The 15,659-nt window shown below is 41.1% G+C and overlaps 1 protein-coding gene across 1 annotated transcript; it reads right to left on the bottom strand.

The window, feature by feature from the left end:
- Positions 1–1,714: 1,714 nt before the first annotated feature.
- socs5b (suppressor of cytokine signaling 5b) lies at positions 1,715–10,599 on the bottom strand. Its single transcript, XM_053333496.1, has 2 exons — positions 10,347–10,599; positions 1,715–4,546 (listed from the first exon to the last, which is right to left on the bottom strand). The coding sequence occupies exon 2, from the start codon at positions 4,523–4,525 to the stop codon at positions 2,840–2,842; it is 1,686 nt and encodes a 561-aa protein (XP_053189471.1). The 5' UTR covers positions 4,526–4,546; positions 10,347–10,599; the 3' UTR covers positions 1,715–2,839.
- Between the last annotated feature and the right edge of the window lie 5,060 nt (positions 10,600–15,659).

Here is a 15,659-nt window from a genome sequence, read left to right as displayed (position 1 = left end):
GATATTCATTGGGCAAAAAAAATTAAAAAGAAAAACATGACACATTTGTTCATGATTCATCCTCCCTGAGGAGGATTCAAATAACCTTTAACGTACGTGTGGGCTGACAAAAACGGAGCACAAGTACACAGACTAAATATGAACTAGTTTGAGAAGTTAAGAGGTTTACCTTTCCAGTGATCATCATCTCATGTGTGTTTCAGCTGTAATACTTTTAGTTTTACACATTACCTGCTGTTATTTTATTTTTCTTTCCACTTTCTCTTTATGAAAGATCTTTAAATGCCTTAAGGGAACCAATCTGTTCATCTCCACCCATCTCATCTTCCCACAGTCGTGCATTTTTTATTAAAAGCTCAACTAATTGAATTTATTAAAAAGCTAGGTAATGTGTATTTACTACTAACTAAGTTAAAAAAAGACCGTTGGTGATTAATTAGTTCTAACAGCTCCCTGACAAATTATTTAGGCATGGTCACTAGAAGTTGTGTTATTCAGATAAAAATGCTTGACCTTCCTGCCCCTCTCATCAGGATCTATTCATCAGGTTAGACTAGAACCTAACAGTTCAGAGCTGGACAGACATGGATATTTTTCACTGGTATATGCTACAGTAGGGCTGGCATTGGACCCACTAGAGACCTAATACTTTTTTTTAAAACTCCAAAACTACCAGACATAATGCATGCATTAGTGAGTGAGAACTGATGTAACTAATCTACAACTAATCATTTCAATCATCCGTCATAGCTTAACCAACATAGCACCACTAAACGTTTATCCTTTACAAAAAAAAAAAGGAAAATTTTTTTATGTGCACCATAAGTAAGTGAGCTTACAGCTCATGCACCTCTTCATTATTATTCTCTTCAGTCTCATTTGATGGCATCAGAGTGGACTGTGTTGAAGCACCTCCGGGTTTCGGATTACTAAAAAAAAAAGCGACGGTTACGGAACGAGATGAAAATAATTCTCTTAAAAAAACCCAAAAAAACAAAGGCACATAGGTTACACTTGTTTTCTCTTCACAATGAGAACAGGACAGAAATGACCGGCTAGCCAGCGGTGTGTATGTTCCGAGTCACACAGCTTAAAATCATTCAGATGACATAACTAAAGCTCTCCAAAGATAATGCCAAGATAACGACAGATGAGTGCTGCCTTTACACGGACTACAAATGCAGCCTGGGCAATGAGGGGATCTGGTGGGGGGGTGGGCGTATAGTAATAAGCCATAAAGTGGTGACAGCAAAGGTGACAAGAATCAACTCCCAGGAAAAGGCTACATCACTTCTTTCCTGCTGGAAAGAACACCGTGCTCTTCATTAAAAACTGCTTCACACATTTTAAACATGGTTCGGTGAGAGAAAAATATAAATTAAAAGAGGAAAGGGGTACTGCAATTTAATCCTGGGAGTTGTATTTCATATCCTTCACAAGGACATTCTTGTAAACTCTATCATATAACGGTAGCTGTCATCCTGGTTTATGATCTCTGACTATACGGTGTCCCCATTCCCTCACTGGACGCACTGTCATGTTAAAAAAGGGGACACTGGCATTCTGATTTTTATTTGATTGTCTTCACCTACCACTTGTCACATGTGCCCCCCCCCCCCCCCCCCGATTCCTCTGACAAGACTAGTTAGCGCATTTCTTTTCTCTAACTGAAGCTCAAAACTAGCTGCACCAATGTTACAAGTGTCTGGGTGAAGAAAAGTGACTGATACGGTGGGTCAAAAACAAAAAAAAACGGACGTTGGTGTAAAACTTGACGCTATAAAGCTGTAATATCATTCCATAAAGAGACCAGACTGCTCATGTGCTACCCTAGGAGCTAAATTTCATACAGGAAGAAATGAATTGTGCATGTATACACACAATAGCATGCGTAAAAGTTTGCCTGTGGCCAGACTGCTGTGAGAACTAACAACGGTGAGAAGATTTCCTGACAATCTGTCCCTCCTGATCTGAAAGCGCACAGTGGGAATAAAAGTCGACAAGTTTCGCTCGCTCACTAAATACGACACAGTTTACTGATTTGTTATTCGTCATTCGCTATTACTGCTTATTGAGGAACTGGTGTTTATTTTAAAAAGGACTAATCTATAGTCTTTAGAAAGCACTTCATTTCCCTGATGTACTGTCCTGAACTCTGTGGACCCTCTCAGAATCTGTCTCCGTCTCCGACTTAGCTGATGCTCGCGTGCAAAGAGATGGCAAAGAATGTGCCTTTATGTAGCTTCATCCACGGGACAAGCTCTGACTGCAATATACCAATAGCACCTCCAGAAGCCCCTCTCAACCCACACACACCTCTTAGGAAGGTGCTCCACTAGGTGCTTTGACGAGCTAAGGAAGAAAAAAAAATAATAGAGAAAGCACAAAGTGAACTGTACAATGTAGCCGTGTGGGCCTAAACAGCAATTTTGGGATGAACAGGGAGGCATGCAGGCAGGTCTACAGGCAGGGTGATGTTGTGGGATCAGGCAGACATTTAGCACAAAGCGGGAGAGAAAAGACACAAAAGCACTGATATTTGTATCTTCCCTCCCTGTCAAAAAAAAAAAAAAAAAAACCTGTTCAACACAAAAACATGTGCTTGCCAGACAGCATTATACTGAATATAATCATATGTATTTTCTGTGATGTAAGTAATAACTAAAACAAAGATTAGAATGAATCTTGTATAGCTTGTTACATTTTAATTCCATCCCCCACCAGAAAGAGAGCCATGTCAGTATAGCCTCTAATTGGCTAATGAGGAATTTCTCAAGTTCTGTAATCCTCCTGCAGTGTGTGTGTGTGTGTGTGTGTACAGGCTGTGGAGAAACCCGCCTTATTTGACCTTGAGTGGCGGTTCCCTCTCCAGCCAGCGAACTCGTACTTTCTGTTTATAGTGATACTCCTTGAGGAAGTCCTGCAAGGCAGGGGGCAGCGGCAGGGAGCCTATACCATCGTAAGTGGTCCAGCGGCAGATGGCAGCTCGTGCCAGGTGCTGCAGGCCGAAGGGAAAGGTCCGATGGAGAGGCGCTGTGAGCAGCGGTTCAAAAAACATGCAGGCGCTGGGGTCCTTGTAGTGCTCCAGCAGTCCTGTGACGGTGGAAGAGTGGAAAACACAAGGGTCGTGTGCGTCGAAGCTGAAATTGTGGTTCCACTGCTCGATGCGGGCGTGCAGTGAGCGGTTGTAACGGCGGAAGCTAACGGAGAAGAGGTAGTCCTCCTGGGCTGAGTCACGGAGCAGGAAGGTGCCTTCTGGCCGTCCATCCAGCAGCGCCTCAGCCTCATAGCGGTCCATCACGCCCCAGTAGCAGGGCAGAGCTGTTATCTGCAATAGGTCCGGCACCAGGCAGTGGATGTAGTCTATCTGGGTGTGAACCTTCCAGGGCCCGGGCTGCTGTCGGCTCAGGTGACCATCCCCAGAGGCGTGCCTCTGTTTGGGCCTCCTGGCCTGTAGACAGAGGGTGGTGGAATCCTCCTCAGAGTCACAGTCCTGGGTTGATGCCGTAGCCCCCAACACCTGCCCAGAGGCTCCTGATGACGCAGCACCCCCAGAGCTGCTGGCCGCTGTGGCCCGGCCTTCCCCAGAGGCCTCTCCCATGCAAGGAGCCATCTTTGGTCCCAGTTTGTAGAGAGAGGAGCCTGGCACTGAGGCCTCTAGGGTGTGGATCTGTGCATTAGGTGGTGGGTCCACACCTTCCTCGATGCTAAGTCTGCGACGCTCACGCAGACGTTCCTCCTCGTCCTCAGGGGAGGGGTGGGCCGGGTCAAAGGCATCCAGTAGGGCGGTGGAGGAATGCGGGCTGACCGGTGCTGTGTGTTGCTTGATCAGGTGCCACTTGTGGGCGAGGTCTGAGCCAGGTGGGAAGGGGCAAGTCTCCAGCATGAGCTCGGTCAGGTGGATCTTACGCTTGGAGGTGACGGGGTTCTTAGATGAGCGTGAGCGCCTGCGAGCTGGCAGGGGTAAGCACAGACCTACAGTATCACTCAGCCGCTGACGCAGCGACCGAGCATTCAGACTACGTCCCCCGGATACGGAGTCACTCATCTCCTGGATGGAGCTGACTCCGTAACGCCGGTCCCTACGGTTCCCACGTAGTCGCCCAGATCGCCTGTCTGCCTCCAGAGAGCTCTGGGTTTTGGTGGAACATGAGTGTTTTTTCTTTCCCCCCCACGGAGCATGACGGGAATAGGAGTCTCTCCGGGCCAGTGGAACACCCCCCGACCCACCCCGAACATCCTCAGTATCCTTATCTATAGTGATCTCTACTAGCTGGGGGATGTCCGACACGCAGTTGTGATGGCGGCGTCCTGTTGTTACCATGGGCACCGGGAGGAGGCTCCTCGATGGGCTGGAGGCTCCCGATGCCTGAGCCTCACCTGAGCTGCCTCCTTGGCAGAGATCCACCACACAGTGGACGGCATCTGCCTCAACCCTGCTTTCACCGGGTCCTGAACTGCTGTTGTGAAAGAGTGTTTGGCATTTGCTCTTCAGGTTGCTCCACATGTTGCTCGCTTTCTTCATCCACTGGAGCCCCCCGGGGACCTGAAGATAACAGGAGATGGAAAGGAAAAGGAGAAAAAAAAGAGATTAAGCCACAGGTGGAGAAATCTTGCAAACAGCAACAGCGTCTGCATTTAACACTGAGGCGCAAGCTACATAAAGAATGTCCTACATTTCAATTCCCCAGACTGCTGTGTATCTAGTAATTACACATGGTGTAAGTATAACGGGGCCAAAGTGTCTGAGAGGTGGGTAAGCTTGAGCAGTTGGAACAGCGGAGTTAGGAGTTGCCAGGCAGACGTGCAGGGACACAAGGCCATGGCTATAAATGAACCCGGGATCTGCTCACAGCTGATCTGCTGGTATGTACTGTATTACAGAGCCAGTCTAGACCTGACTGAAAAACTTTCCCTGTAACAAGCAGCATTACAGGGGCACACGTACACGCACATACGCACTCTCATATGCCGTTGATTTATCGCTCTACTACAATTTGACAGGCATTTCAAAGTAGTGGGAGAAGCCGTGTTTGAATGAATCACATTTGTACATTGAGAAAAGTCTCCACAGGTACAGTAAAGGAGGGAGGGGAGTTTGCCAAAAACAAAACGTTAAAGGACTCTAAAATTAAGTATTTCATTACACGTTTCATTGTTTCTGAGCTTCAAGCATTTTATTTAAGGGCAATCCAAATCATTACAGCTGTAACAGAAACTTTAACATTTTCCAATATGCAAAAAGTCTTAAACCTTACCTCACTCTCATCTTTTACTCATTTGTTTTATGTCCTGTTGGAAAATTAATTCTTAACCCTGTCTTGCATTAATTGTATGTGCTATTATTTCACTCTCTCTGGCTAGTCTATCTCCCTCCCTCATCTTTTTATTTTTTATCAACAGCATGCATCACGTTGACCCTCCGTGCAGAGGGGAAGTTTAATATTGATATAGACATTATGGATTTGCACAGTCAGCTGTGATAGGAGAGGCTGCTGTGATCTACAGGAAACCAGATTGGTCTTGGGCACATGACTTGATTAAGTTGATTTGCAGAGAGTGGTTCTGAGGGCTATCGCTAACAAAACTCTTGACGTCACCCCCGCTTATTGACTTGCTTTAAGCTCACAAAAAAAGATGATGTCTCTCCACTTGAGGGTCATTAGATAGACGCCTACGAAAACAGCCTGCGCTATGAAAAATAATATCTTATTCATACATCACCAAATGTGACATGACTCATTCCTCGTTGTGGTTTTTCTCTTATTCTCTGCTCTTTATGCATCTGCACACTGGGCCTGAGTGAGGGCTGTGCATTGTCCAATCCCTGGATGTCCTTTCTTTGCCAGTACAGAAATACACAGCAAATGCTTAGACTTTTTTTTTTTTTTTTTTTTTTACACTTTCATCGCTCCGTGACAAACCTGAAATGATCTCCAACAAACAATATTTTGATGTCATGGTTAACTTTTTTGAAAACACAGCTGGAAAAGTGTCCGCACACTTTTCAGCACCGAAATCCAATTCAGAAAATTCATCACTGAGGAATTATTTGATCATAGCAACATGTGCACTTCAAAGATAATCACAATCACTACATTTGAAATGTTTTTGTAAAGATTTTTTTGGACTCTATCTCAGTTATAAATAATGAAGCCTATGCCATCACTGCCTTGCACCCCCACCCCCATTATTCACATACACACACACACACATATTCACCAACAATTCTTGTTAGCAAACTGTTGAGTGCTACCAGCTGTGGCCAGGGAGTTACTCCGCAACTACGTCCAATTATAAAACGATTATTGATGCATCTTCATTTTTGATTACCATACTTTTTCCTCCTATATGTCCACATTCATAAAATAATTACCATTAATATCAAGCATTTAAAATGGCAGACAAATTTCTCCATTTTCTTAACTTCAGTTTTGTTATTGCTTACAGTGTGGCAGTGACAGTATGCTGAACAACTGGTTTGCAAGGCTTGCACCTATTTATCACTATTTATCAATTGTTGGCAATATTATTAATCTATCATCATCATCTCCCAATTTACAATATGTACTTTTTTAAATGAATACTTGATTTAAATTACTTTTTCATAGCACTTACAATTAAGTAATTAAATGTATCCTTCAAAATAAAAGTCAACTGAAAGCTATAATGCTGTCCTCAAGATTTCCATTTCTGCTTACACACAATTTTTTCACTATTTTGCTATTTTTCAAGTCAGTTGATCAGTGCTGCACTGAAAAGGGAGTTGTGGGCTTCAGATATATGTATAAATACATCACACACAATGGGAGCATAAATATAAGCTGATTTAACATTGTTTTTGGGAATCCTGAGGAAACCATAAAAGCAGCTGTGATCATGACCTGCTGAGACAAAGCAGTGCAGGTAAGAAAGAAGCAAAACTCCTGCAGCAAGTCGTGAAGGTAAGCAACACCTATGGGCGACACTGTTACTGACGTATGGAAAGCCGCTGGCACTGTGCCCGAAGCAAATGCTTTGATCATAGTTTCTCACGTTCTGGCAAGTATCTCAACTGTATGCAACCTCAGCTGTCACCGGGGGAACGCACGCATAACGCTGTGCCAACTCAGCACTTCTTGATTGAACAAATTAATTATCACCATTCCAACTCATTACCTTCGAGTTGTTATCATTTTATTGGTCTGGTGAAAAGAGGTCTTACTATGTGTCAGTCTGAATAAGGATTTAAATACTGACACTAATACTGACACTGAACTTTACATTTTACATCACTATTGTGCAATATCAGTATTTCAGGTGCACTATTTCTTTCAGTTCAACTGTGCAGTATCAATATCACACTAAGGTATATTATTAATCTGACTACACCAATATTCCTCTTGTATATAATGTCACTATTTATTTATTTCCAATGGTTCTTACTGATTGTGTTCATTGCTCTTTATTCTTTTTTATTGATGCTTCTATTTTTGCTGCGGTAACACTGTAAATGTCCTCATTGTGGGACCAATAAAGGATTATCTTATCTTAACGGATTAAGTATCAGCAAGACATGCCTGATCCACAATGAATAATGTGTCTTAATCACTGTTATTGCCAAATGTGTAACAATAAATACAATGTTATAAGCTTTCTGAAACAGCATCCACAAAACCTGCTCAAACCTAAAAATAACGTATATTCTTATAGGTAAGAGGTACATTATAACCGACTGAATACTTAGCTGAGGTATACAGAAGAGCATTGGTATCAAAGTTGTAATGGGAATCAGTTAGGTATTAAAAATAGGAGAGAAAAAGTGGTAGTAGTGTATCTCTAATTACAATAAAACACAATGCGTTTTAACTGCAGTGTTATTTAGGTTATTTACACATTATTTTAGGGTGGTGGTGGTAGTATGGTGACAATTCCTCATAAAAATCCTAAGTCAGGCTCAAACTGCCTGATTCAGGACAGCCAATCAGAGATTTTATCAAAGGCAACATGACTCAAAAAACCCTGTCCTCGAACACTTTGTCCAGCCAATTCGATTTTTAGAAAGCAAAACAACGCAAAGCAACCAACTCTTAACCGTCAAAGTTTGTGTTGGAGCGCAAAGTCTCACCGGCCACAACCCCAATTTGCTCAGCATTTGTCCCCATTCTGTAATTTGACTGTCAACATGAAGGCGCTGATTTACAAAAGTGAAGGCTTGCACGTTCACACCCCTGCTGCTGTCTTTCCTCCCCCAGATGAACTGGAATTGTGAGGCTAATGTCATATCAGCTACATCTTTGAGAGGCCTGGATTTTTCCATCGGGGTCGGTTGTGTTTTATCCCTTGGCCCGGCTAATCGCGTTTCAAAAATACAAAACAATGAAAAGTGCTAGTTAATGACACACACACACAAAAGGCTAACAAAAAGTGCAGAGGATTTAAGAGTATGATTAAAAATACACCTATAACTACTGTTACAATGTAATAATCAACCCCTAACACCCTTGTCTACCAAATACTGATAATGCTAGAGCTACACATTTGAAAACCATGTCCACTTTGACATATTTAGATATTAATTTATAATAAATGGCTAATGAGGGTTTAGAATTTGGACCTGACAAGCAAAAAGACAGAAAGTTGGAAATTGTACAGAGTGTATGAGTTACTACAAATGTTATGAATAGACCACCGAGAACTTAAAACTCAGCTACAATGTAGGTTATCTTAGTGGACCCTAGGCTGTCCTCATTAGCACGGTTCCATTTTTTAAAAATTAAATAAAAAAAAAAAAAAATAAGTAAAAACACAGCATCACTGCCTTTCAGGTCAATGCAAGGAACATGCAACCATGTAATGACGAGTTTGTTACCATCAAGTTTAACTCCTGATTTAAATATTTATGTGATATTATAAGTAGAATTTAAATGTTATGTCTACAACATGACACACACACACACACACACACATCTAGGGCGACTCATAGATTACAGATTTCTAGGAATTCACTCTGCTTAGCTCGATCAAGATTGATTATTTTAACTGGACCCTTCCTCTGTCATCCTCTATGACTATCCCCATTGATAACAAACAACCACACCGATAGTCAAGCTCCAGTCCCACAACCATTTAAAGCTGCCCTGAAAGAGAACTAGGCTACTTCTCCTCTCTCCGGCAGGCCAACACACCCATTCTCCAGGGATCACACTGATCTAAGAGAGGGCTGGAGAGAAGACAAGATTAAGAGAGGACGCCTTCACTGCTCAGACCAGATCAGAGTTAATGAGATATCTGCAGCGTCTCGCGTACTGAGAGATATGTGGAATGACAGAAAGCCATGCAGGAGTCTGGAAATGACTGATACAGCACATTTATCCTTCCTATCATTTAAATCTCAACACATATTAACCATTTTAACAGTAATGCTGATGTTGCAAACTAAGATGCAGGCTCTGGGTGTATTTTTAGCTATAAATAGGCATTTTAAATAGAGACATTATGCAGCATCTAACATATAACTTAAATTTAATTCTGCATTGTTCTTCAGGAGTACAACTATAATACTTGGGTAATAATTATCCTGCTCTTAAGTAGCTTTGTTTCTAGGTTCTAATCAGTAATTAATCCCAAACTGTGTCGACACAATGTAGGTTAATTTAACATAAATCTGGTCAAATCAACTGGAGAAAAGAAATTCATAGATTTTAACACTATCAGCTTTTAGGGTTAAAGATAACCCCCTCTAGTCCTACATTAAACTGTCTTCGTTTGAATATTACCTAACCATACTAACTCATGTTGGACAGTGCAGCCCCGTTATACTAACATTAGCTACCATGACAGTTATGTTTTAACACTAATGTCAATAGTAGACCACCAACTATCGAGCCATAACGTTATTTATTAGCTGCTCTATAATGGTGTGAAGGCCTTTGGGTTTTTTTTCTGGAGGCCCCACTTTTCCCCTGCTCCCAGCCAAGTTAGCTCAATGCTAACACGGTAACGCTGACCATAGTCCCAGCATACCGCTAAATGAAGCTTCAGCCGTCAAGATAACGTTAGCTAAACTCGTATTTGACAAGCTGGTATGGTTAGTCAGACACGTTACATTTCTCAGAGGACATTTAAATTGGTTTCTGGTCGTTGGCAGCAGATATAGCTTAACTTACGAACCAGGCTTAAGAGCTGTCAAAAAGCTAGCATTGGCTAGCCAGCCAGCTAGCGGGGGTTAGCGTGTTAGCTTGAGAAAAATCGACACAAAAAATGACACAAATCAACCGAGTGATGCTGTGTGGCCAAGGAACACTAAGTAGACATACGTGACATGTTTGACAGGTGATGGTTTGTTTCTAGAGTTCATATCTTACCCGTGTGCCTTTCTGAAAGCTCTATTCAACAGCTCTCTTTGTCTGCAAAAAATGGCTATTAAGAGAAGTCAGGCATATATCCCCCTGGCGGACCACGGTGTCGGTAAAAAGCACTAAACGTCCGCGGATACTTGATGGTATCATCCCGAATGTTTCCCAAATATACTACTACTCAAATGTCTTTAAAAGGCTAAAGTGTTCGAGAGCAGCGAAAGCCCGTTCTTCATCATGTTGGGGGTCTTCTTTTTCCGCCGTGGTTGCTGCTGCTTCTCGCAGCCAATATGACGGCGGGCTCACCAGACAGAGAGAGCCGGAGAGAGGCGGACTGCGATCACCGTGAGGGGGGACCGACTGACAGCGGCTCGGTCCAATGGAGGAAAAGGGAAAGGACGACCACTTCCGACGGAATACGCGGATGGGGAATGCCCCGGAGCTGTCTCGCCGTGATGGGCGTCCTGCGTCGCCAATGAGAGGAGAGAAGGAGGATGAAGCTCTTCGCTGGCAGCTACTTGGAAACGTGGAGAGAGAGGTGCAGTGATGCCGCTGTAGACCACGGATCCACTGATGTCATCCAGGTGAGAGGAAGAGAGAAGGAACACACAACACAGAGAGGGATTGTTTAATTTCAGTTCATATATTCTTCAGAGATTCTCTTAAAAAACTACTCTAATTACATTTCTCTCACTAATAAGACCCCATAATACAAAATTTAGACTTCATGGCAAGGTGGGCAACTACCATGGGACCCAAAAACTCTCTCTGGGACCCTGAAAGCTTCAGGCTCACAGTTTTTCAAATGAGTTGGTTTGTGCTAATTTAAATTTAAAAGTATTTTTGGAACAAGCACCACTTATTTCAAGAGTACATTTTAATTAAAGCCTTAAGGTTTTCTACATTATTATTCTTTATCTTTAGGCTCTGTCTTGGAAAAAGGTGTCAAAATCTTGTTTTAGGACATTATTTCAGTTTTATGATTACATTTTTTCCATAATACTAAATGTATTTCTATTTAATCAAATTACCACACAGCAAACCATGGGTCAGGGGCCAGGTGGAAGTCTACCATAGACAAATTGCACACATTGCAGACATTGGGGGGAACAAGGTGGTCATTTCTGCCATGGGGCCTCCATGTACATTCATCTGGCAAAATGTCAATTAATTTTAAAGTTGGAACAAAGTCGTTTATCCATTCTTAAAGTTAAAAAAAAAAGTTTTTTGGGTTTTTTTTCCCGTGGACATGAAGGGAAGGCAAAAACTATTAGAAAACTACAGCAAGTGAAACAAAAGTGAAACAGTTATTACAGCCACTCTCTGAGGGCCTCAAGTGTTGAATTAAATGTGGCATTATGTAGACCAGACCAGTGAACATGTGCCATAGCTTGTACCAAAGTAAATCTCAGAACAATTAAGACGCCTCAAAGGAGCATTCATAGTCACTCGCACCCACACATGAGGTCATCTCCTGGAGTCAGATCATTCATGAGCACATGACACAAGGCGTAATGGGAAGTGGAAGTGGTGTGAGTAATGTAGTAGTTAGCCGGGGCCGAGCTTGAATTCAAGGGGAAATCACCAGCAGTCTGAACACATTAGCTTTTACATCTCCGAGATGCTGATCTAATTTGTGCTTATGAAAGGAAATGAAAGAGAATTGCATTAGCACTGATTCTTCTGCCAGGAGTGATTCACACTATTTTAGTCAACATGGACCCTCTCTCCACCCAGGTCTATGCTGTGTCATCTGCAAGCAATCCGCCATTAAGATACATGGACCTACTACTGAGTCCAGTGTGATTCAGTTGGACTTGAAAATGAAAGGTCTGATGACAACATTGTATACTCATACCCGCTCTATGAATAAGAAATGCACCACAAGTTGAAGAGTCTAAACCTCCACCCCTGTTTTTTTTATTAGAAATGATTTACATTTATTCAAAACTATTTGCAAAGTACACACATCATTTATTAGTCTTTGTGTTTATTCTTCCTGGATAATTTAGATAGTTTCAGCTGAGGTGTCAATCACATAAAGTGTATCGTCAATTTGCTTTATAAAAACTTGAGTCCATTGCAGTGAGCAGCTAGTCTGACATCCAAATAAACTAAAACAAATCATGAGTGCTGACAGACAGTATTTGGGCCTGCGCAGTTACTCAGTACAGAAATAGATTTGGATTCAAGATCAGACGTGATATTGACCAGTTGGATAGATGCGGAGGTTTGGTCGGATGTTTAGCGGTTTCATATTTTATTTCCTTGGAAAGTGACTAAGAAAAGTACACGAGGATCAATGTGTGAGGTGTTTGGATCAGTCTTCTACTTAGGTACCTCATTTAGTACTAGTGCACGTCTACAGAAACAAACCTTTATAGCAGTTTCATTCTTACTGTCTTTTGCTTCATTTTATAACTTCGTCTAGAATTACTGTAAGAAGAAGAGTTGGCCTGTTTATTTCTGGCTATGGCAGATTATGTATACATACATTTCCATACATTTTTTCCATCAGGAAGCAGCTCTTGTAATGTAATTGTGACTGCGGTAATTGCTCAGTGTGGAGATTAGTAACAAGATGCACAGTTTCATGCCAGCATTAGTGGTGATAATGTTCAGGAGTTACATCATTTGTATTGGTGTAGATGATGTTATATTTTATATTCAAAGTAGGGTGCATATATTAGAGAAAGTCAGAATAAAAAGTGCAGAGTGGTAAAAGAATAGCATATTATCTTCATAGTATGAGATCTGTTTTGAATGTATTATATTAATTTTGATGTACAGGATCTAGAAGATGTTCAAGTGGTGACAAAGGCAGTGTTGCCATCTTGTGGCAGCAGGATGGAAACAAAACATCAACATCACAGTCAGATTTTCTGCACCCTGCAAGTTTCTCAACCCCCCAAACCTGCTTTATCATAAGTTGCGTGAGTTATTTCCCCCTTTATACCTTTTAAAGTGGTATTTGCTAACCAGGTGTCATTGTATCCAACACTCCCAGGTCTAAATGCTTGTTTTGCTGCAGCACTTTATTGCAAACAGAAGGCAACTTTCAAGCAATTTTTAGGACTCCCACTCTGTGTATTTTGTGAATTGTTAATTTTAGAGTTTGTCCTTTACAGTCATCATGATAAATAATACCTTAATATTAGCTACAGGTTGTGCCATGTAATGCATTTCTCTCTTTGGAATAGAGTAGAACTGCAATCTTTATATCTACACTGTGCGATTCACATTAATAAATAAATAGCGCCTAGCATTAGCAGAAGAGAAAACAATGTGAAATCCTCTTGACTCAGTACAGTACAGTCCGTGCAGCACTGCATCATTTTGGGTCCAGGGCCAGAGAGAAGTCACTGGTGGTGCATGACAGCTATCTGGAGTTTGGAAAAAGCAGTGTGAAAGAGTCCAAATACTGTTCCACTGTCCATTCTTAGACTTTCTCATAGTCTATGTAATATGTACAAATATGTGGTTGTGATTAAGTGACATTAGGTAAACTTGTACAATGCATATCAAATGGCATGTCTAGTGTCATGACCCAAGTATGAGGATACAGGAAGTTGGACAGACCTGTGTTTTTTCACTTGTAATTTATAAGGTCAAGCATGCTCAATAAATATACCAGTCATTCTGACCTATGGGTCATATTAAAAGTCAGCTTGTCCTCGTATCAAATATTTGTGCCAACTTTCTCCAGTGTACCTCCTGTGAGTATTTGTTGATTTGAACAGACCATCCAGTGTCCAACATCACAACTCAACATAAGTTCAAAGGTCCACATTTTCTTCATATCTCAGCATTATACAGTATAGTCAACATCGAATGGTTTGTAATATGTTTAAATAATGTTTTCTGAGCAACATATAGATTGTTTATCACTTTGTGATTATTTTAGTCTAACATTTTGACAAAATACTTAGGAAAATAATACGTTGTCCATTTTTGGAATCTTTTATATAAAAAAGAAAGTTAAGTAAAAGGTTATAATTATTATATATGCCAAATTTGTAACATTCTGACATTATATCACTGATTAAAAGATTTCTTAATGAATTCCAAATGGTTGAATAACTGTGCAAAATGAGGCTTATATAGATCTATAAGACCTGATTAGAGCATATTTGTGGACACGCTTACTTTACCACATGTTGCTAAGTCACAAGGAGCATACAAATGAAAGCTATGTAAAATAAGCAAAAAGGAGGTACAACAGAATGAACTGGAGAGATGCTTCCACTGATATATGTATATATTGATGTGTGGACAGTGGAGTCAAGTATTACATTGACAGACAGGCTGGTCTTTGTTCAGCTGGCTGCTGCACATCAAAGGAAGTGGCAGTAATGTGTGTTACTGTGCCACATGTTAATTGCTTCTTCATGTCCATAAGACCGCAGTACATTCTGCATGCCGATCCAGACTGGAAGATAAAACCTCATTATGCAGATAAGTCACAGAAAACTCTCATGGTTGAAACTCTTTCTATAATCCAAAATTAAGTATAACGCTGCATGTATTTACAACAGTTGGAACACTTACTATCTATTCCCATTCACAGTAGTTTTTGTTGGTGATTATTTAAATGTAAAAAACTGCAGTTGGCTTTAGTAGACTGTAATTATCCCTCATGTATATTTGATGGATTCACATTTTATGACTTAGAAAAGCACTTCACTGTATTTATAACTGTATTTTCCCTATTTATCTAGTCCTTAATCCTGCATTATGTCCTGAGGTTAATTTACATTTTGTGAACAAAATGTAAAAATCTAGCATGGCCACCATTTTCTAAAATGCCCAAACAACATGACCATAACTTTGAACATAGTCGATTTGATTGGTTTGATTTTTCTTGGTATTTATTGATTGTATTGACAAATCGAAGCTTCAACAACCTTTTGTACATATTCTCAGTTCAGCTTCCTGAAGGGTTCACTTGTTAATTTAAGGAAGCAGTGCACAAAGCAAGAGAGATGCTATCACCATATATGGTAATAAGAAACTAGATCAGGAAGAGCAGGGCTCACTGAGAAGAAACACATTGTCTCCATTTGACATGATTTGTTTGAATATGATTGATCAGCTGATACTGATAATTTCTAACACAGTTCTTCATATGTGTGTATGTAATCTTGCTCACCATGATTAAATGAAGGATGATTGTGAGCCCAGCATACAGGAAGCTCATACGGGATGTGGGCAGATACATTTTGAGTCACACATGTTGTCATTGGGTTCAGCATGACACACTGGTGTACACGATGAGCTCATGATTACTTATTGCACCAATAATGGAAGGTAAACATGCAACCA

This window comes from Scomber japonicus, chromosome 14 (assembly GCF_027409825.1).
Source record: "Scomber japonicus isolate fScoJap1 chromosome 14, fScoJap1.pri, whole genome shotgun sequence".
Lineage (NCBI taxonomy): Eukaryota > Metazoa > Chordata > Actinopteri > Scombriformes > Scombridae > Scomber > Scomber japonicus.
This window is presented reverse-complemented; position numbering and strand designations above follow the sequence as displayed.

Coding starts and splice junctions, on each gene's coding strand:
- socs5b (XM_053333496.1), bottom strand. CDS start 4,525: ATGAAGAAAGCGAGCAACATGTGGAGCAACCTGAAGAGCAAATGCCAA.